General features: G+C 31.9%; 2 protein-coding genes across 2 annotated transcripts; both read left to right on the top strand.

Moving 5' to 3' along the window:
* Positions 1 to 7645, top strand: LOC134692476 (dentin sialophosphoprotein-like). The gene is made up of 3 exons (XM_063552929.1): positions 1 to 95; positions 5972 to 7591; positions 7642 to 7645. The coding sequence occupies exons 2-3, from the start codon at positions 5985 to 5987 to the stop codon at positions 7643 to 7645; spliced, it is 1611 nt and encodes a 536-aa protein (XP_063408999.1). The 5' UTR covers positions 1 to 95; positions 5972 to 5984.
* On the top strand, positions 7605 to 16495 carry LOC134692158 (extracellular globin-like). The gene is made up of 7 exons (XM_063552599.1): positions 7605 to 7774; positions 9282 to 9507; positions 10199 to 10461; positions 10759 to 10984; positions 11416 to 11669; positions 12674 to 12899; positions 16108 to 16495. Exons 1-7 carry the CDS (start codon positions 7650 to 7652, stop codon positions 16255 to 16257), a joined length of 1470 nt encoding a protein of 489 aa, XP_063408669.1. The 5' UTR covers positions 7605 to 7649; the 3' UTR covers positions 16258 to 16495.
* The last annotated feature ends 7167 nt before the right edge of the window (positions 16496 to 23662 follow it).

Genomic DNA, 23662 nt, shown 5'->3' with positions numbered 1-23662 from the left:
AATTCTACATACTTTTGTGCATTTTTTTGTTGCTGTCAATTAAATCAAATTAAAGAGACAGGTTTGTGATAGTTTAAATGTGCATAACCAATGTGGTAGGTAGATTTACTTTTTTCTCACGTATGTTTTACCCACATGTGAAACCACGTGTTCTGGTTAAAGCCAAATGTCAAATCCAACCCAATGAAGTTCCTTGTATCACAAAACTTGTGCATTTCAATGACATTGCAGACAAATTATTTCATAATCTTATTGATTGAGTCCTAAACTACTTCAAGAGTATTTAAGTTCATGTTTATATAAATAGTGAAATTGGGTCCAATCAACTACAAATTTCGACAACTAGTAGAATCCAGACGTAACGACCATCGTCGTGAAAGTCATTACAGATAACATACTTAGCCTGCTAACCCGGATAGATATATTTGATGTTATAGATATTGTATATGCTTACAAAAAAAGGTAAAGCAAAAAATTTTTTCAAGATAGATTAATCATAATAGTTATTTTATTTATGATTTATTTTTCACTTACCTTTTTATATACCTTTTGTGAACTATTATTTAACTTTTATTGGTTTGATGTTTAAGTCTTGTTTGAAATACACCACTGATGGTGGACGTTTTGCCTCCGAGGGTATCACCAGCCCAGTAGTCAAAAATTCGGTGTTGAAATGAATATCAATAGTGTGGTAATTTTTTATAAATTTCGTATTTACAAAACTTAAAATTTTCGAAAAAAATAAGGATTTTCTTATCCCAGGCATAGATTACCTTAGCCGTATTTTGCAAAACTTTTTGGAATTTTGGACCCTCAATGCTCTTCAACTTGTACTTGTTTGGCTTTATATATTTTTTTTATATGAGTGTCACTGATGAGTACTATGTAGACGAAACGCGTCTGGCGTACTAAATTATAATCCTGGTACCTTCGATAACCAATTAAAATACAAATAAGTAAGAATAAAATCAAGCTGATTTATTGCTCAAAATACAAAAAAAAAAGAGACAAGCTTAAGTACTTGCAGAGGACATGGCAGATAAAAATTCCAAATTTTAATTATTTCAGATTTTAAAAACTGTAATGTATAACATGAACATTATTAATGATACGTGTAATAACTTTTATATATATTCATCCAAAAACCGAACTGTTGTGAATTTCCGCATAAAGTAATCACATTACCTGTTACTTTATCGACACTATGTAAAGTGCGTCAATACGTTTAACTGATTTTTTTATCAGGATACAAAAAATAAAATAAAAGCATGTTTTATCTCAGTTATTTTATCATATTGATTTTATTATAGTGAACATTACGTAAGAAATTTAATACATGTTTTTTTCGTAAAAAATGTGAAGACTGAAGTGTAAAAGAAGGTTTTTTTTAAGCCCGCTTTGAAATAAGCTGATGTGAAATGAAACGTTCCGCACGTGCATCTTCATAAGATACGAATTTCGCTAACAAAAGTGTGATCATAACCCAAAAGTTGCTCAAGAGTAACCGTATATTTGTAAATTTATCTTTTTTGATCCTGCTGCCGTTTATGACTTTTTGACTGGGTCTGTATTTGCTTGATCGGTGAGACATTGAGGAAGAGACTGTTACCCGGTCGACGTATACGGTCCCTGTTCATACAATTATCACATTTTAAGTATACTTGCTACACTTTTTCTTTTGATTTTGTCAGATATTCGAAAGTCTCTACATTTTTTAATATCGTGCCATTACAAATTTTTACCTGCTAACCCTTACTTTCAATTTAATAATTTCATATCAATTTTGGAAAAGAAAACATGTATGAACAATCTGCAGAGTATACTTTCCCGCCAAATATTTTTTGCTTATATCTCAAAAACAAGGAAACACGGACCTTAGATAATTTTTTTCTGCTTATTCCTATACTTGTTTACAATAAATTTATAACCGTCATTGCAAAAGTGTGTAACTGTTAATTTAAAACTTAGGAGCGCACATCCTCAACATGGTTTGCAATTTTAAAATGAATTTACGAGATGTGAAAATAGTTGAACTACGAATACCGTTGCTTCCTATTTTCGTCAATTTTTAAACGTTTTGTTTCCGATGACATACGCAGCAATTAGATTAGCACCGAATAAACTAACGTACAATAAAATGTAAAATTCATTTATCCAATTGTGGTTTTTATATCCCAGGCATACTCTAACTTCGCATTTGACTTGTTTTTTTCTCTCACTATTTTCAATCACCACCGATAAGTCTGTTATAGAACAAACAAACGATAACCGTTCTGAATTGTTTAAAATTATTTGATAGGTTTTTATTCCAAGAAACTTTTATGTACGGAAAACCCGGTGTGATATTTCTTTTGTTGTACGAGATTAAAACAGATCGTTATCAAGGTAGACTATTACAACTGGCTCAATGTGATTTCGATTAAATCATGTATGCATGGTATGGGAGAACAATAAATGTTATTAGCAATTCCGAAAGTCAAAACTGTTTCCTAGACAGTTTTAAAATTATCAGGAAAAACATAAATTTGTTAATCATCTCAACGAAACATCTGTCAAAAAGTTTTTGAGAAAAGGTATACAGAAGCCTAACATTACAGTACACAAATTGCACCGAGTACCCAAACTGTATCTTTAAATAAAAAATAGCAGCGAAAATCTTACTACTTTTCTTAGGGACTAAACAATTTACATTTTTTATCATTGACATTATGCATGTCTTCCGAATAAGTAAACTTATCTAAATATACACAACACGTTCAGAGTGTATATCAACAGATGAAGTGTTTATTGGAAACAGTAAAATCTACGGAAACGTCGCCATGCAACGTCCACGAAAAATTAACCTTTTAAATTGAGCAAACACAATATGTTACAGACATCATTTTCAAACAAAATTATAAGTAAGCATAGACTATTGTCAAATTGTTCTAAATATTTGAAAAACTAATACAAAACATCAGTTATTAGATTTTTACGGACGAGAATTAAAGCATGGATGCTATTTGGGTACTCTTCATAACAGAAACATGTTTCAGTTCAAACCCATTTTTCTATAATTCAATATGGATTAAGAATTAAATTTGTGGAAATATATAGTTAATAAGGATACATCTACAAAATGGAAACTTTTGTCTGGATCATAAACAAACGAAGGTGAAAAAACTTTTAAAATAGGTGAAGTTTGGGTACTTTCACGTAAACAGGTACATTTTTTGGAGATAGCATTTCCTAAATAGAAGAAGTCTTGTTTGATTACCCTTGGCACTAAAAAGAGTGCCTCAAATTTTGGTACAAGGAACGAATTGGGAAGACTGCCAATTGAATGTCATATAAAAATCCAAACTATTATGTATTTAGCAAGGCTTTTCACCTCAAATTTGAATCCCTTATTACATGAATCTTTTCAATTAACTAAAATTTTGGATTCTAGTGGCACCTATTCTTGGTTCACTTTTGCAACAGATATTCTTTCTGAATCTAACATTGAAATAGATAGACTTAAAACCTGTGATAATTTAAAACAATTAAAAATATTAAAAGCTATATTAAACCCCAAATAAACTCATACTACAACAACCTGTTGATAAATAAGTTAACATCTATTGATGATAAAAGTAAATTAAATTTTTATAAAGCACTTGAGCCAAATCTATTGATCAAATCTTACCTCTCTAACCCAAACTTTGAATTTAGAAAATTAATTACAAAACTTAGAATCAGTGATCATTCATTATTAATTGAAAAAGGGAGGCATTTTAAAATTCCTCGCGAAGAGAGACTTTGCAAAAAATGCAAAGTACTAGATGATGAGAAACATTTCTTAATAAATTGTTCTCATAATTCAAATATTAGATTAATATATTTTGATTGCATTAACAGAGAAAGTAATTCATTTGCTAATCCCACTGACAATGACAAAGTTATATATATACTTAACCCATCAACACCAACACAAGTGAATAAACTAGGATCCTTTATAAAAAAGTAAATGGAACTGAGGACAGGGGACCCTTTAATATTTACCTGAATTTGTGTATATATATTGAGTTAATTAGTTATTGTCTTTATTTGTTTTTGTTGTTGTTATATGTCACAAACTGTAAAATTTATATGGCAATAAAACTTTGAATTGAAAAAAAAAAAAAAAAAAAAAAAATTAAATGCCAAGGATACGATATGCACACGTTTAACAAGTTACGTATCTTAGCGGTATTGTAATGTCTGTCAAAAATGTATTATGGATATATCTTAAACACTCACGGAAGTTTAACACTCCATAAAGTACTGGATATTATTATTTGAATTCACTCTAACAAATTAAAAGTGTTAAAAGTTGCAAGAATACTGCAAAAAGGGATTTAAAATTACTCGTTTCACTTTCCCAACTTTAATTATAATATTCAATTATGTTTCCATTTACTAGTATTTGTTTATAAATGAGACCATAAATATCAGTATCTCAATAAAATTATTTATTACACGACTATAAAATGTCTCTTTTGTTATAATAGCTAAAAACAAAGATGATCTTCCATGATAAATAAAGGCAACAGTAGTATACCGCTGTTCAAAATTCATAAATCTATAGAGAAAAAACAGATCCTGGTTACACACTAAAACTGAGGGAAACATATCAAATATAAGAGAACTACGACACAACAGAGACACAACACCGAAATGTAACACACGAACTATAATGTAACAATGGCCATTTTCCTAACTTGGTTCCGGGCATTTTATAAAAAAAAAATGGTGGGTTGAACCTTATATTCACTTCGGGAAAAACCATAAGAGGTTAATTTAAGTTTTGGAATAGATAATTGGAACCTATATAGTTATTTCTGTAGGCACCGTTAATGCATAGATTTGTGACGTTATGCATATTTCGTTTGACCTCTATTACTTTTTTCTGTTTTTATTTTATTTTATTTTTTTGATATATGAATTTATTAAAGTAAGCAATGCGAAAGAAGATACTACACACCAAAATCATTCTGTATGTGCATGTCCCAAGTCATGATCCTCAATGTAAGAGGATGTCGTTTGAATTGTTCTGCAAGTATCATTATCGGGACCTTTATAGCTGAATATACGGTACTACTATGCGATAAGTGTACATACGAAAATGCCTATACCAAGTCTGGAATGTGACAGTTGTTTGATGTGTTTGAGCTTTAGTTTTTGACATTTAATAAGGGAGGTTCTGGTTTGAATCTTCTCGCAGTTAAGTTTTATGTGGGGTTACATTTGACAAGTTTCAACATTTTCTTTCAAGCAATAGTGAAAAAATAATCGAACGTGTGCTGATGTGTCCCGTAGCAAACAAGCTTTGCGGGCCTATAACGTTAACTAAATGTTGATGAAAGTCATCCTCACGTATATCATGTGTCAACACATATTCATTTATCAATTAATTGTTGATAAAAGTAAACTACCATTATTAATCTCATTCTCGGAGCCAAAAGCAAGGACAGTCAATAAAAGGCAACTACATTTACAGTTATGTATAAACATAAGACCCATGAAAATGTAGTTAATTCCTATCTACGGTTAACATACTATGAGGGAGTTGCAAATATTTTGATTTGAGCGTCACTGATGAGTCTTATGAAGACGAAACGCGCGTATGGCGTACTAATCTATAATCCTGGTACCTTTGATAACTTATTGCAACCTATGTGATTCTGATTCATACAATATGATGCAATAAGTTAACTTTGAAAAAAAGTATAAATACTGACCATTCGGATCATATCCTAAGCATTTAAAAACTTACCATCGGATCACATCCTAAACATCTAAACACTGACCATTCGGATCACATTCTTGCAAATCTACATACTTACCATTAGGAAGTCACCCTCGAGGGCTCATAGACATCTAGAAGTAATTTCATATTTTAAATGAATAATCATATAGTACCTCAAATGTTTTGTGATATCAACATTACTTATACCATTTTATATTTCAGGCATTGAAACAAAATGGCTGAAGTGGATTCTAACGTAACGGAAACAGAGGTTAATGGCATATCTGAGACATATCTGGATGTCCAATCAACCAATCAAAATAAGAATGAGGTGAATATAAATAAAATGGTAGGAAAAAGTGAATCTGAAATAGAAGAAATAGAAGAAAACGTTATGATTGAAACATCGACATCCTTATTAGAAACATTTACAAATTTCGTAACTGTACCGTTTGCTCAGCTATTAAAACAAAAGACAAATGCAACGAGAGAAATTTCAGATTCGACAGAAGAGACAAAGGTCGTAAATGGGATATCGGATTCGACAGAAGAGGCAAATGCAATGAATGGCATATCGGATTCGGCAAATGGGTTAGAAGCCATAAACTGCATATCAGATTCAACAGAAGAGGCAAATGGCATAAATGGCAAATCGGAATCGACAGAAGAGGAAAATGCTATACCTGTTATAACGGATTCGACAAACGAGGCTAAGGACATGAATGGGACATTGGATTCGACAGAGGAAAATGCTATAACTGTTATAACGGATTCGACAAACGAGGCTAAGGACTTGAATGGGACATTAGATTCGACAGAAGAGGAAAATGCTATAACTGTTATAACGGATTCGACAAACGAGGCTAATGACATGAATGGGACATTAGATTCGACAGAAGAGGAAAATGCTATAACTGTTATAACGGATTCGACAAACGAGGCTAAGGACATGAATGGGACATTAGATTCGACAGAAGAGGAAAATGCTATAACTGTTATAACGGATTCGACAAACGAGGCTAATGACATGAATGGGACATTGGATTCGACAGAGGAAAATGCTATAACTGTTATAACGGATTCGACAAACGAGGCTAAGGACTTGAATGGGACATTAGATTCGACAGAAGAGGAAAATGCTATAACTGTTATAACGGATTCGACAAACGAGGCTAAGGACATGAATGGGACATTAGATTCGACAGAAGAGGAAAATGCTATAACTGTTATAACGGATTCGACAAACGAGGCTAATGACATGAATGGGACATTGGATTCGACAGAAGAGGAAAATACTATCAATAGTGAATCAGATTCGAAAAACGAGGCAAATGACATTAATGGGACATTGGATTCGACAGTAGGGACCGTGTCCATTAACGGAACATCGGCTCCTAAGTTAGAAGATGAGAGAAGTGCAGAAAATGATACATCGGCTATGTTTTCAAAAAAAAAGTTAACCGCCGTCAATGAAACATTGCCTTCATTGATAAAAGAAAAATCTCCTACCGTTACTAATTCGTCGGATTATCAAATAAAAGAAGAGGCAACTATTGAAATTAAAACATTAAATTCGTTAATAAATGAAGACACAACTACCAGTGTAAATGAAACATCGTCACCATTACTAGAAAAGGCAAATATCGTCGCTGATACATCCTCTCCGTTATTCGAAAAAGATGCAAGTGCAAAAACTGAAACACCGGTTCCGATGATATGCGAAGAACAAAATGGCATCTCTCATACATCTGGATCATTATCGGAAGAAGAGGAAACTATGACTGAGACTTCGGCTCCGCTATCAAAAGATGAGACAAATGCAGTAAATAAAGCACCATCTCAGTCACTAGAAATCGCAAGTTCTACCAATGAAATATCGGACACAAATTTAGATAAAAAAATGTCGGCTGAATTATTATTAGAAGAAACCACTGCCATAACTGAAGAAGAAGCAAATGCTATACGTGAGACATGGACTGTCTTGTGGAGTAATAAGAAGGAAAGTGGAATAGCACTTCTCATAAAGTACGATCTTCTTAGATTATAAGTATTTATTTTCAACATTCATTAATATAGCTATCTCAATATAAATATATTTATTTTTATATTGTCATAAAGCAGGAGGTTTGGCATCTCACTTAAACCAGGTACAACCCTATATTTTAACATGTCCTGAAACAAGTTAGACATATGGCAGTTGTTTTCAAATAGTTCGTTTCTATTTGTGTTGGCGTTTGTTTTTGTTGCACTTCAGTGTTTCTGTTATTCCTTTGCTTTTCTCTTGTAGTTTCCAACGGTTTTGGCTTGTTACCCGGATTTGATTTTTCTCAATCGATTTAGGTAGAGATACACAGGAAGGAAAACACTTTTAATTGACACTTCTTATTTTTAACCACCCACTTTCCCTTCCTTTCTAACAAATAAGGCTTTGAATTTTTGTTATGCATGTGTAAATTTATTGAATGACATTCCTGACATGATATACATTTACCTATCAAGAGGTTAAAAAAAATCATATGCATTTCTGCTTGTTTTTTTCCATAAAATTCAATGGCAAGATCGATGGTTGGGCGGTACAGATGTGAAAATACGGACTGTCAAACAGAGAAAGAAAATGTTCATATAAACCCACTTTGTTATTTTAAATTGTTAAAATGTTATTTTATTCTTCAACTTTCTAAAAACACTTATTTTAAAAAAATCATATTTAAAAAAAAATCACCATGGACAAAATGTAAAAAAAAAATCTTTTTTTTCGTGTTTTGCTACCTTATGACTTTTGAACAACTGTATACTACTATTGCCATTTTATTTAGATGTTATAGTATTGGATAGTTGTCTAAATTGCAATCATACCACATTAAAGTTTCAATAAGGATGTTTAAGTTAGAGAACTTATATCCTTTGAAATGTTTATTAAATATAAAGAGGAGATGTGATATATTTGCCAATGAAACAACCTTCCACAAGAGAATAAATGACACAAAAATTAACAGCTATATATCACCGTACAGCATTCAACAATGAGCATCGCCCATAACGCATAGTCAGATATAAAAGGCTCCGAAATATCTAACGTAAATCATTCAACATGTTCAAACTAGAAAACTATCGACCTAATAAATGTACAAAAAATGAACGAAAAAACAAACGACAACGAGTGAATTACAGGCTCCTGACTTGGAACGGGCATATGCAGAATGTGGCGGGGTTAAACATGTTAGCGATATCCCAACACTCGCCCTACCTTGGGACAGTAGTGTAACAGACACTAAGGGGCATCATATTTTTCGATCTGTGCGTCCGTTCGTCCGTCTGTCTTGTTTCAGGTTAAAAATTTTGGTCAAGGTTATTTTTTCATGAAGTTGAAGTTCAATCAACTTGAAACTTAGTTCACATGTGATATGATTTAACTTAATTTAAATACCAAATTAGAGTGTTGACCCAAATTACATGATCAAGTGAACATAGTAAATGAGAGTGCGAGTTGGGCATCCAAGTGCTATGTACACATTCTTGTGTTTCTTTTTAGATTATTTACGACTTATCCAGAAGCACAAAAGATGTTCCCCATGTTCGATGGTTTGACAATTGAAGAAGTGCGATCAAGTAAGAAATTGAGAGCGCATGCGTTGTCTCTGATGTATGCTTTAAAATCATTTCTGGACAATCTAGATGATTCAGACACGTTAGATGGATTAGTGAGGAAAAATGCAATCAACCATGCCAAACGAGGTGTTGGTGCGAAAGAATTAATGGTAATGAATTAACAGATTTAGTAAATACAATCTATACAAAGTAAGATTTGTTATGTAAATATAATCTATACAAAGAAAGATTTATAATGTCTAGTTTGTAGAAAAGTCAATTTTGATTATATAGTGTTGTCATTTATTATATCTAAACTGGATCAATTACCTTATTAGTAGCAACTGTCATTATCTGCATTTTAATATAAGAATTCCATGCCTAAATTTATAACAAATAGTTTTCATTTTTCATTGTTAGCATTTTTTTCTTTTTTGTGAATTTACATGTAATTTGTCTTTTTACTTCAAAGATTGTACTTATTAGTTGTTTTGTTATGCGTCTATCGCATTTCTGTCTTCCATCTTTAAAAGCGTATCATTATTATGAATTATATTAACAAGATATTGAAAAAGATTTTCACTAATCATAAAAAGATTCATAGAGACATGACATACATAAATAAAACTGAGAATAAAAATGTGGAATGTGTCAAAGAGCAGACAACAGCCAAAGGCCACCAATGGATTTTCAATATAGAGAGAAACTCCCGCACCCGGAGACGTCCTTCAGCTTTCCCCCAAACAAATATGTATACTAGTTCAGTGTTAATGGACGTCATACTAAACTCCGAGTTATAAAAAAAGACACTTTTGATTCTACCGGTACCCATGAATTTTAAAGTTTTGTCTCACATTTTAGTGGTTGTTACCATTATTTCTGGAACTATTGGACGAAATTATGGAGGAGAGTGTCACAGAACTTCAGAAAAAGGCTTGGACAAAAATATATAATGTACTGGCATCAATTTCGCGGGAAGAGGTCAATAGTTTAATTGTGAATTGGGCTCAATTATTACCAGAAGGAACAACGTCTATGACTGAAGAAGATGCACTCGCTATAAGTGAATCATGGACTGTTGTGTGGAGTGATAAGAAGAAAAATGGGATGACACTTTTTATAAAGTACGACATTTTTTTAATATTAGTATTTTTTCAATATTCATTTATATAGTTGTAGCTATATATAAGTTTGGTTATACAATTTGCAATATGTAGTATGATTCCAAATATGTTAGAGGAATTCCAAATATGTAATATGAAATAACAAATATGTAAGAGGAATTCCAAATATGTAATATGAATACCAATACGTTTGAATCTTATTTGCCATCTTACCACTTTTAAGGTTTGGCTAGGAAATTTAGATTGTAGAACTTATATTTTTTTGCAATGTTTATTAGAGCTTGTTTTTCTTTCCAGATTATTTACTACGCATCCAGAAGCACAAAGGATGTTCAAAGATTTCGATGGTTTAACAATCGAAGCAATGACATCAAGTAAAAAATTGGGTGCACATGCATTGTCTTTTATGTATGCATTGAAATCCTTTCTTGACAATCTAGATGATCCAGATACGTTAGAAGGATTAGTGAGGAAAAATGCTATAAATCATGCAGTGCGAGGGGTAGGCCCCAAAGAAATAATGGTAATGAATTAACAGATTGAGAAAAAAATCGGATTGCAGTAGTTATATTACCTGAAATATGAGTACTTTGATATAAAAATTGGCAGTGGAAATCTACCTCTGTAAATTTACGCAACATTGGCTCTTTTTAATATAAGCTTTATATAATTTTAGTTTAAGGTTGTCTTTTTACTGCAAAAATATAATTTCTCAGTTGTTTTGATACGCATCCATCTTAGCACCGATTTGGATGTTTATAAATGTATTAGTCTGATGTTTAGCTTTAACTTATTATCATAAATAACTGATTGGCAAATATTTTCATTCAATCATAAAGAGATTATAGGGACACAACATAAAGTATAAATTTATTAGCAGAAAATTGACACAAAAACAAAACCCGACAATTTCAATTGTATTATTGAGTTTTATTGTTTTGTCTCACATTTTAGTTGCTGCTACCATTATTTCTAGAACTATTGGACGAAACAACGGGAGATAATGTTACAGAACTTGAGAAAAAGGCTTGGGCAAAACTATACGTTGTACTGGCATCAATTTCACGGGAAGAGGTTAATAATCTAAGTGCTCAATTATTAGCAGAAGAACCGCCTTCTATTACAGAACACGAGGCAAACATTATAAGTGAGACATGGACTGTTGTGTGGAGTGATAAGAAGAAAAATGGGATAGCACTCTTCGTAAAGTACGATATGCTTAAAATATAGGTATTTTTTCATCTTCGTTGAAACAGTTGTGACTTTATACTGCAAATGGTCTTCCTACATGTAGTAAATAACTTATGTTTCATTAAAAACAAATTTTGCAATAGGCTTTGACAGTTTTGTTGAAATGCTTGTTCAAAAATGTTGAATGTGCCCTTAAAAATTTTCAATGACTAACATTATTTTCACAGTAATAAAGAAATGTACCAGGGCTCTGACTTCAAAAGCAATCAACCAACAGTTTGCAAGTTTGCATACTACATTTTGAAAGAAAACTTTACAAACAATTAAGAATGACAATTTCGACACATGTCGATTGTTTTGATTGATCAAAATGCTTGTTATTTTGAAATATAGGAGATTTATTCCTGTCAACCTCTAATTTTGTTAAAATTTAGTTCTATAAAAAAAAAAAGTCATATACATCCGTATAAGTTTGATCATTTGAAATATGTTATAATTATTACGATAGAAAATTGATATCGCTTGATTTCAACTTGAGTTATTTAATTTTAAACAGAATTAGTTAACAGGGCATAATCATAGGAGAAACGCAAATACAAGTACTGCAATCATACCCCATCGCAATATTTTATATTGATATAGAAATAAGGAAATGTGTTCTGATTACAAATGGGACAACTATCCACCGGAGTTTAAAGAAAGTAAATGTAGGCAACTGCCTTTCTATTCAACATTGAAAAAAACATTCCGTATAGTATAAACAAATAAGACAACGACACCATTTTACATGTAGGCTCCTGACTTGGGATGCATTTATTGAATGTCTCATAGTTTAACGTGTATCTGAGCGCTCAACCCTTCCCTAACCTGGGAGAGTGGTTTAGCAGCGTAATATAAATAACAAACTTCATTAGCCATTGGTTTGACTAAAAAAAAACTTGTCCGAGGCACAAAAACAACTTCGATAAAACAAAACTATATCTTTTGGAGTATTTTTAAAAACTTTTTTTTCTGTTTGCAGATTATTTACTACGTATCCGGAAGCTCAAAAGATGTTCAAAGAATTCGATGGTTTAACAATTGATGAAGTGAGATCAAACAAGAAATTGGGCGCACATGCGTTGGCCCTAATGTATGCTTTGAAATCTTTTCTTGACAATCTAGATGATCCAGAAACACTGGAAGCATTAGTGAGGAAAAATGCTATTAATCATGCTAAACGAAGTGTAGGACCACAACAAATAATGGTAATGAATTAAAAGATTTAAAAAAAAATGTAATTACAACAGTTAAATTACACCAAAAAACATGTTGCCAATATCATATAAACAGGCGGAAATGAACACATATCCCGTACTTACTCACATTTTCCTTGGTCTTGGTGTGCCTATAAGCATATAGGTGAAGAACAAGTTCTCCAATCTCTCTGTTGTTTTTTCCACTGTTCTTTGGTCATATTCTCTTTCCTTTATTTTATTTTCTTAAATACTCCTCAACGTACTTTTTTGTATTCTTCATTCTTTCTTTTTTTTACAACCAGTGGGTCGATGCCACTGCTGGTGGAGATTTATTTTCCCGAGGGTATCAAAAACCCAGTAGTTCCATTCTCAATTTTATTTTCTACCTCAGGCATAGATTACCTTAGCTGTATTTGGCAAAACTTTTAGGAATTTTTGTTCACAAGGCTCTTCAACTTCACTCTTTTTTTGCCCTTTTAACTTTTTTGGATTTGAGCGTCACTGATGAGTCTTTTGTATATAGACGAAACGCGCGTCTGGCGTATATACTAAATTTAATCCAGGTATATATGATGAGATTATTTACTGGTGTCCATCTAAGGGATACCTTGGTCATTTGTTCTGATGATTTATGTAGTACATGACTAAGCCTTCTCCATCTTTTTTGGTATATAAAAAAAATATACATGTCATTGACATTTGTAAACTCTTTGACGATAGTTTTCTCTATCTCTCTCAGACTGGTGTTATATAAGAAAGTTTGTTGATGTATTTGTCTGCCATTATGTAGCCGTATAGGAGCACCTGAAGTACTCAGCTTTTATAAAGTTTAAGCTTGTTCTTCTGGAAAAGTCTGGGTTTTTTTATGAGCTGGTTAAACTTATCATGTGTATCCAGTTGTTTCAATTGTACAAATTGAAAATGCAGTCTATCTATGTTGATCTTCATGTTCATTCAAATCAGTCTAGAATTTTCTTTTAGAAAAATCTAAAACAGAGTGGGTTATCAAATGTCAAAATTAAAAGCTTCAACAAATCAAACTAATGAAAAGCAACTGTCATATAACAGAATTGGTATTTGCACTTCCCTATGTAGAAAATGGTGTATTTAACTTGGTTATATTGCTAGATAAACCTCTCATTTTTAGCTTTCTCGTTTTTTTTTCTCCATAAGGTTTTTGGTACAAGTATGCAAAAAAATGGTAAATCATCAGCATATCTTGTATCCTCAAGCTCAGCGTCCATCTAAGTTCGGGATTATTTTCTGCTAGGGTCGTTCTCAATATCCTACCAACGAAATCATAAAAAGCAGAGATAACTTAAATCATCTTGTCTTACTCCTCATTGTAAAAGGAAACTAGAATCAATTTCAGAGCTGATGGTACATGAGAAGTTTGATTCTAATGCAATCTGTATGTTACATTGTTTTTCATTGGCTGACTGTTGCCGTCAAATCCACAGTTGACCAGGCGTAACTAAGGAGGAACAACCATTTTGAAATGATCGAATCAACAAATGTTCGATTACTACTATATAATCGAAAATAAAACAACACCTACCTCTAATTCGTCGTTTAAATGTTATTTTGTCCGAATTTGAAGCGTACATGTAACGTAATAACATCCAGTTTGTAAGTTTTCATTTGTATGACGTCACGTTTATCCATGACGCTTTTGCGCCAAAATAAGTCATGAAGTTTCGCGGATTTTTTTTATTTGTCAAATTTAGACACTTTTCCAAGTTTTATCTTATTATTTCTTTTTGAAATGCATGAGAATCGGAATAATAGTACTGTAGTTGAAGAGTTGCCACCGTCAATTTTGATTTGACGGTCGCAAATCTCCGTTTTACTGTCTCCGCTACGCGTCGCCAGTAAAACTGCATTTGCGACCGTCAAATCTACAATTGACGGTGGCAACTCTTCAACTACAGTACTGTTATTCCTTAAATATAACTACTTAATATTCCATAATTTAACTATACTGTCTCTGTGTTAGCTTCAATGGCTTTTTTGAAATCTACAAAATTAATATGCAATTATTTAGAATCACTGTCATGCATGGACATATTCTAAGATGTTTCGTACGACAAATATGTTGTCTATGCAACCGCTACCATTTATAAAACCAGCTTGTTATTGTTGCAGATTTTTAAAGACAGCTTGTATAATTCGTGATAATACAATTTTTCTCTAGTTAATGCAGTAAGTTATTAAGTCTTCTTGGTTTAATATTGTCATGATGTTGCCAAGTTAGTTCTCGTCTGGATCTGTCTTAAAAAGATCAGTTTCAAGTTAGGCTTTGCCACCTACCATGTACACTGATAATAAGTTTGTTATTGGTCATGACGTGCTAGTTTAAAACAAATTAAGCTGCAACCTTATGTCATCAAAATGTAGACGCCTTCTACGGACATTTAAGGTGATTCTTCTCTCGTTAATGCAACATATGATTAAGTCTTCTAGTGTTGGTATTGTTATGATGTTGCCTAGTTAGTTCTAGTCCTTTGAGAAATACTGGATGTAAATTGGTATCAAATGTACCAGGATTATAATTTAGTACGCCGACGAGCGTTTCGTCTACATAAGACTCATCAGTGACGCTCATATCAAAATATTTATAAAACCAAACAAGTTAAAAATTGAAGAGCATTAAGGATCCGATGTAAAGCATGAGTCGCAAGCACTTGATCTATCTTAAAAAGATCAGTATTATAGTAAGTTAGTTTGTGTCACCTACCACGTGCACTGATAATTCGTTTGTCACATTTTGGATTGTTTGTCAGATTTTCGGAATCCTCTGGTTTTATCTATTTGAATGTCTTAAAACATTTGCCTTTTTATTTTATAAATCTTTAACATGCATAATTATAAGCAATCTGTTAAAGTCTTATAAAATCGTAATTGTTTTAAATAGATTTTGAAACTTTAACTTGTCAATGATAAAGCTATGAAAATTCAAGAGAGAACAATTACCCGCAAAAAGTTTCAACGGCTTATATCTATAAAAAAAATACACATTGGCCTATATTTTATTTTTGCTCTATTTGTACCTTTATTGATTCTCTATCAATATATACCAGTGTTATAAAAAGCTTATAATTTTGAAACTGAACTTCCTATGACATATTATACAAGTAGAAATTGTAAAAATTTAACACACAGAGAAAGGCATTTTCAGATCTTTTTTATTATGTTTTTGTTTTGTCTTTTATTTTAGTGGCTGCAACCATTATTTCTAGAATTATTGGACGAACTTCTTGAAGAAAATGCCACAGAACTTTTGAAAAAGGCTTGGACCAAGTTATTTGGTTTATTGGCATCCATTTCACAGGAAGAGGTTAATAATTTAAAAGAAAAACATGAATAGAATTGGATATGTTAACATACTGGCTTAGGGGTGTTATCCTCAATAGTACAGCTGATCATTGAATGAAGGAATGCACAAAGTCAGAAGAAACATTAAGAGAATAAAGAAAATGAAAATACGGGTTTGCTGATATACAATGGATTTTTTTTTATAATGTTTGCTTTCCTTGTCAACATTTGGTGATTTTTTTTAAATTATAACGCACGCATCTCGGTTTATTGTAATTTTAGTTTTTAAATGAGTCTAATAGTATGCCAAAAAAAAATATGTCTTGCTTTATATATCCATTGAATTGAACGCATATATCAAATGGTTCGTTTGTGAAAAATAGTGTATCTTCATTTTGTTTACATGTAATGAGTCTTACATTAATTACTTGTCTTTTTTTTTAATTAAAAACTTATTTTTTGTAATATATGTTGTCTGTATCTAATTAGGGCAAAAATACATTCGAAACATTGTTGCTAACAGGGATAACAAAATATATCAAAAATACAAGAAGATATCCTTTTCTTTTCTATAAGAAAATATGTAGATTAGACTGAAGTCATAATATAGGGTTATTGCATGAATATTGGGGAATATTGTCCCGAGTAGAATTTTATATTGCACGAGGGACAATATTTTCCAATATGCATGCAATAACCCTTTTATTGTATATCCATATAATATTTGAAAGTAAGAGTTGGTTTAAATTAAGATTTTTTCGTTGATGTCGTCTTGCATTTTGTAGATTTATTGCACTAGTGCAATATTGGAATTTATTGCACGCTAACTTTTGGTTATTTTTCTGTGGGAAATATTATATTGCTATGCAATTAAACGATATGTTACGTGGAAAGGTAACATATGGCCACCGAAAGCTCTTTTTTTGAGAGCCCAGGTGGTCATGTGGTCTAGCGGGACGGCTGCAGTGTTACAATATATGGTGCAAACAAGTACCTTTTACTTTGCAAATCTACGGGGGATTGTGTATGTCCCATGGAATATACCAATGAAGATGTTTTATGGAGATGTGGGATATCCTTCATTAATATCCATACAGTGAAACTGTAGGAAAGATGATACACGATTTAAAAAAAGAATACGTTTACTAGTATGTGTTGTTTTCTAAAATTTTCTGAAGTTCTAACGGCCGATGACGGATATGTCCCTATTGTCTATACCACCTTTCCTCGAATTTCACATCAGCGAATTTGTACTTTCACGAGCCACACGATGGGTATCACATGTGTTGCAGGATTTGCTAGCCCTTTCGAAGCATCTGATATTTTCCCCAGTTTGTGTGGTTTCATGTTGCTCAGACTTTGAAGAAATGGAGAAGGAGATTTGTCTATTATTCATTTTTGTTTTTGGTTCATGGTATTGTCAGTTTGTCTTCGATGTTGTTTGGAATATACCTTTGGTTTTTAATTGCTCTATTTTCAATGTTATAAAACTTTACTTAAAAATCAAACATCATAAGAACAAATAAAAACATTACAATAAAAACTAGTGGAAATGGGTTTTTTTTCGTTCAAAGGACTGTCTTTTAGGATTATCCTATTTTCCACACATTCACGCGCGTCTGGCGTAAATATAAAATTTTAATCCTGGTATCAATGGTGAGTTTATTTAAAAAAAACTAGGTGGTCGATGCCACTGCTGGTGGAGATTAATTTCCCTAAGGGTATCACCAGCCCAGTAGTCAACACTTCTGTGTTGACTTAAGTTATCATTGATATGTTCATAATTATAAATTAACTGTTATCAAAACTTTCGATATTTGAAATACTAAGGCTTATCTACCTCAGGAATAAATAACCTTAGTTGTATTTGCCAACATTTTTTGGAATTTTTGGTCCTCAATATTTTCTTCAACTTCGTACTTTATTTGGCCTTTTTAAGATTTTTTTTTTAGCGTCACTGATGAGTCTTATGTAGACGAAACGCGCGGCTAGCGTAGATAGAAAATATATTCGCGTTATAGTCCTGTCAATCTCGTTAAGCATTTGAATTAGAAATTTGGTACTATACAGTGTAATTGTATTTGAATTTACATCTAAAAAAAAACTCCCATTATTTAAAGAAGTAATAATTGACAATTTCCATTCTCAATTTTATCATGTTTAAATGTTTATACTTTACAAATTTGATATTCGATCTAATGTCTGCAGGTGTATTGGTACACTTTTATCTATACAGCAGGGTACATTTCCCTGTCCCTGACACGGAATAAAGGTTCAATAAACTCATCATAGATACCAGGACTAAATTTAGTATATACGCCAGACGAGCGTTTCGTCTACAAAAGACTCATCAGTGACGCTCGAATCCAAAAAAGTTAAAAAGGCCAAATAAACTACGAAGTTGAAGGGCATTGACAACCAAAATTCCTAAAAGTTTTGCCAAATACAGCTAAGGTAATCTATGCCTGAGGTAGAAAAGCCTTAGTATTACAAAAAATTCAAAAATTTGTAAACAGTAAATTTATAAATATAACCATATCAATGACAATTCATGTATAATATATGAAGTTATTTTTATTGAGTAGAACAAACCCGGAAACGTTTTTCTTATCAGCTTTTGTCTGCATATTCAACTGATAAAACAATGTTTATATTTGCACATATATTTATACATTGATTTCAGACTGACTGGTAATTGGCAAAGGTCATGATAATGTTAACTTAAACCTTAAAATATATTTTGTTTAATACATCGTATATATATCTTACTTTGATTATTTATTTAACTGCAATAAATGTATGGATCCGGGTGTATAATAATGATAGTAGTTAAGGAACTAGTTAAAAGTACTGAAAGATAAGTAGTAGAACACTTGTGAACAACTACAATGCTATATTTTTTAAAGTAAATCTATCACCATTGAGGAAATAAAGTAGCAATGCTGGCGGACAATAAATCAGAGCTTTGCATTAGGGAGATATATTACTTAATGCAAAATGAATTTATTAAAATAGCAAGATTTATTCAAACGATATTGGTATTTTCATGCCAAAACTGGACTTATGATACCTTCGTGGACCAATAGTCCACAAACAGAGGTATTGACCGAACAGTAATAACAATTTTAACCCACAATTTTAGCATCAAACTTATTCGTTCTAATTTACATTCAGCAGCAGTTATCACTAAAAACAACTTTTGTTCTTGATCATCGTTTTTTTTTTCATTTTTGATTTGTTTCACATTTTTCTTAAAATTCCAGCAGAAAAAAAATTAAGATATGCAATTTATCTTGTTTTTATGTTTGTTTCCATTAATACAAATAAGCCTCTCTTATTGCAACTCATTTCCAAACCTCCACAAGCCGTTTCGGTGTTTTGGAAAATATATGAAAAAAAATGTTTCGATAAGCATTTTACCCCATTAAACCAAAGGTTAAATGTGGAAATATTAATGCGACAGAAGGCAAGGGGTACAATCAAAATCACGTGATGGATATACACACACCGGAAGTTACAGTCGAACTCGACGCTTGAAAGGTTAGTTATTGCATTTTCTTGTTTATATCTTTTAAATTTTGATTAATAAGTTGGCACACCGAATGTCGGATAGTATGTATTTTTAAAATACACAATTGTTTTTGCTAGAAAGTGTGCAGTTATTGCAAACACTTCGACACAGTTATCTAGTGAAATTTTGGAAACTGTGTCGAAGTGTTAGCATTAACTGCACGCTTTCCTGCAAGGATAATTGTGTATTTCAAAACTAAATAGTATCCGATATTCGGTGCACTACCTTATTTATAAAATTTTATTGATATAAACAAGTAAATACGACTACTTACCTTTCAAGCGGTCTGCTCGACTGTTACTTCCGGTGTCAGTGTCCATTTAAACTACTAGTAATTATCAAAATATACTAAAAAGTATTATATACTAACTAATAGCTCTACATCGACATCTAGATTATAGATAATGGACAAAACATTTGCAGATAATATATTAAACAAAAGTTTTCCTTTTTAACGAGTTATCATCGCCAACTTCTAACCGGCAAGAGTGTGTCGTTGTTGGCAGTTCTAAACTTTAATTCATATTCAAAGATGGAATGGTTCATGCAAACAGGCGAGAAAAAAGGTATATTGATCCTATTAAATACGTACCACGCAATCAATGTAATGTCGGAAATGTGATCCATACTATGCTGAGCCAAAAAAGTTTAGCAACAAAATATGAAATTTTATTTTATTACAAAATTGTAACAACATATGAATTATTAATAAAAAAAAATGAAATTATGACATGTCAGAAGCAATATGAATGTTTACCACTGAAATTCATTCAGATTTTCTTTGTAATGAGCGCAGGAGGGTCAAAATGCAGAAATGAGTATAGTGTTATTCAAAATAAATTTCTCGGCCATGCCCTAAGTGCATCAATGATGGATTGGCAGGCACACCAGCAGCTGCCCTTAGTCAATGAACTACTCGTGTGGCCGGAAAAAAACTTGTCACGTGTTGATCTAAAGCGAAAGTAGCACTCCTTCCTTGACGATAGTTTTTCTTGGTCTACGACATATCGACCTATCCTGTGCTGTTGCAATTTGTCAATATCTGTTTGTTAGTCTCTAAACTGTTGACTTATGCACATTTAATCAAGCCACGACACCAGAAACACTCATTCTGGCATCAATCATTCCGATAGCCTTCTGACGGTTATTTTCAGGTATGCCAGGTTGACGCCCCATTCACTTTTTGCAATTTTTTTTTTTGTTTTTCTTACCAATGGTGTGTTTCTGAACGTTAGTGGAAAAAAAATTAAACCTTGAATTCAAAGTACAGGTACAGAAGGTAAAACATCAATCACACATGAAAAGCTAAAATGGCGCGAAATCAATCATCCAGAAAAAAAAGTAAGACTGCTAAAAATTACTGGTAAAACTAAGGATTATATTAATGTTTTAAAAAATAAATTGCAGAAGCAAAAAAAACAAAAATTGAAAAAAAAAGTGTTGATAAACTTTTTTGGCTCAGTATATAAACAGGTTGATATTGGATCATTATACCTATAATTTTTGTCCATGGGTTTTTATCATTTGATTGCTTTCAGTAACCGCAATTATTCTCAAATCGTGTAATTTTCTTTTGTGTACTCCTTTACTGTGAACAACAAATTTATTTCTTTTGTAAAAAATGATTATGTACTCTTAACTACGATATCTAAATTTACCTGATTGTGTAAGTTACCTTATTTAACGCAATAGTTTTTTTTGCAATTTTGTCCTGGATTAAAGTTGTCTTCTTGACATCTTTTTCTTTGATAGTATTTACTAAAATAAAAAACACCCACGACATCAACTTTTTTATTCAGTGTATGGTTACGTTTGTGTTTTTGATCGAGTTAATCCCTTGCAATTGATTTCTCATAGTGGGCCTTCTAATGTTGTGTTCCTAGATTGTTTGTTGTTGGTTGCTGTTTGTCGTAATTCTTTTGTTTATTATTGTAGCCGGTGAACTTGGAATTTAACCTTTTGAAACTGTTACACATTTCATTATCCTGCCTCTATAATAATTAATATGCAGAAGGTGTTTATCCCATCATTACAATGACGTGTGGTGTTAAAAATCTGGCTGTTTTAATTTCTTCATTTTATTTTTATATTGCTATGTTCTGATGGGTTTGTTTCGCTCGGTTTTGGTTTGTTACCCCGATTTTGTTTTTTGTCCATGGATTTATGAGTTTTGAACAGCGGTATACTACTGTTGCCTTTATTTACCATGCAGTTTGATACTGGAGCCAAAACGGTTTTTTTTTACAAAGTATCAAACAAATACAGTTTCTTGATAAATCGATATAATTTAACCAAAAATGTACAACCGCTGTTTGTGATTAATAAATTATCTATAAATACTCTACTTAAGATCATTACCGATGGTACACATGTTTACCATTACAAACTTGTCCTTCTGGTATTATTATCACAGTGTAGATACTATTCTGTACGCTATCCGGAAGTCATGATTTTCGAAGCGATGATTTCCAACTGACTAACAGAACAGTTTTGCCTACGGTAACTTTTCTCATCATTTGTTTACTCCTATATCTACAAAATACTCTGAACATCTTCAAGGTATATATAGCATCATAAATATGAGTAACTGTAACAAAAACATGCATTAGAATATAAAATATACGTGTGCATCACACCAACTTATTAGAAAAAATTGAAATCGATGGACAATTTTGCTTTCGTAGTACAAGGCAAATAATCTTTAATTGCAAATAATTGCATCAGTTTACAGTTAAATATATACTGTTTCAATATTCTTTTCGTATTTAAGTAGAATATTCGTATTTCCCCTAAAAGATATGTTTTCCTTTAGGTTCCCAAAATATATTACTGTATGATCAGTCTAGATCTGACTGTTTTCTAGATTTAAGATTTTTCGACTGTATATGACCAGTTATGATTTTTTTTAAAAACGACAATTTGAAGGTATATACGTGTCTATGTGATATTATGAGCTTTCCAGGGAACTATGACGTATATTTTTTTCATCAGACAATACAAATATATTTCTGATGATTTTTGTAGACGGCAAAATGATTGTATTTTGTTCCGTCAGTCTTATTTAAAATCAAATGCCTAAAAAGCAATACATGATTCGCTTGTGGACTTTGTAATAGTGTATCGTTGCAGTTATCTGTTAAAGCTATTACATTTTCAAAGGCTATTTACACCGTCCACCGTTGAGTGTGGTAATTCATGTGATATAATTTGGGTAAGTTTACAGAAATGATTACATGTATCAATAACGAATGAATTTAAAATGAAAAGGATTTTATCAGTTTATTTAAAGCGATTTCTGGGTTAATCCATATATGTCATTGTACTGATTGCATTTATTAATTGCGTGGCAACTTTTGAAAATAATAATACTTAGCTTATACACTTGTACACTTTTACCCTTTTTCCACAGAAAAATCGGTTGGTATGTTGAAGGTTGGCGCAACCATTAAAACGGTTAAATCCGCTGTACTAAAATTTTAAAATAAATTGGGACTTGGATTGAGAGTTGTCTCATACCACATCTTCTTATTCATATTATTGTGGTGATGTAAGAATGCTGCCAAATATTGTCCATGGCCTTTACTCATGAACCGTTTATCAAAGCTTTAAAAAAAAAATTGTCGTTACTGATGCCAAAATGGAGGTCAAGTTGATATTAACGATTTTTGATGTTTCTGATCATGAGGTATGCTTCTTGAAATATTTAGAAATGGTGTTTCCAGTCGTGTCCATGCGTTAACTCGTGAATCGTTCAATCATACAACTTTTCAAACTTTAATATGCTGTTACTGATGATAACACGGAGGTCAGGTATGATATTGATGATTTTCACATTCATCGTTCAAGAAAGGTGGTTCTTGAAAGATTGAAAAATGCAAGATTTAAA

Source organism: Mytilus trossulus, chromosome 12 (assembly GCF_036588685.1).
Source record: "Mytilus trossulus isolate FHL-02 chromosome 12, PNRI_Mtr1.1.1.hap1, whole genome shotgun sequence".
NCBI classification, from domain to species: Eukaryota; Metazoa; Mollusca; class Bivalvia; order Mytilida; family Mytilidae; genus Mytilus; species Mytilus trossulus.
Note: the sequence above shows the minus strand (reverse complement) of the source record. Positions and strands in the feature narration are given on the sequence as shown.

What these genes read in the sequence shown, in the direction of transcription:
- LOC134692158 (XM_063552599.1), top strand. Translation starts at nt 7,650, where the DNA reads ATGTCGGCTGAATTATTATTAGAAGAAACCACTGCCATAACTGAAGAA. An exon ending in GGGATGACACTTTTTATAAA is followed by an intron (nt 10,462 to 10,758) that starts GTACGACATTTT and finishes TTTTCTTTCCAG; the next exon opens with ATTATTTACTACGCATCCAG. An exon ending in TAGGCCCCAAAGAAATAATG is followed by an intron (nt 10,985 to 11,415) that starts GTAATGAATTAA and finishes CTCACATTTTAG; the next exon opens with TTGCTGCTACCATTATTTCT.
- LOC134692476 (XM_063552929.1), top strand. Translation starts at nt 5,985, where the DNA reads ATGGCTGAAGTGGATTCTAACGTAACGGAAACAGAGGTTAATGGCATA.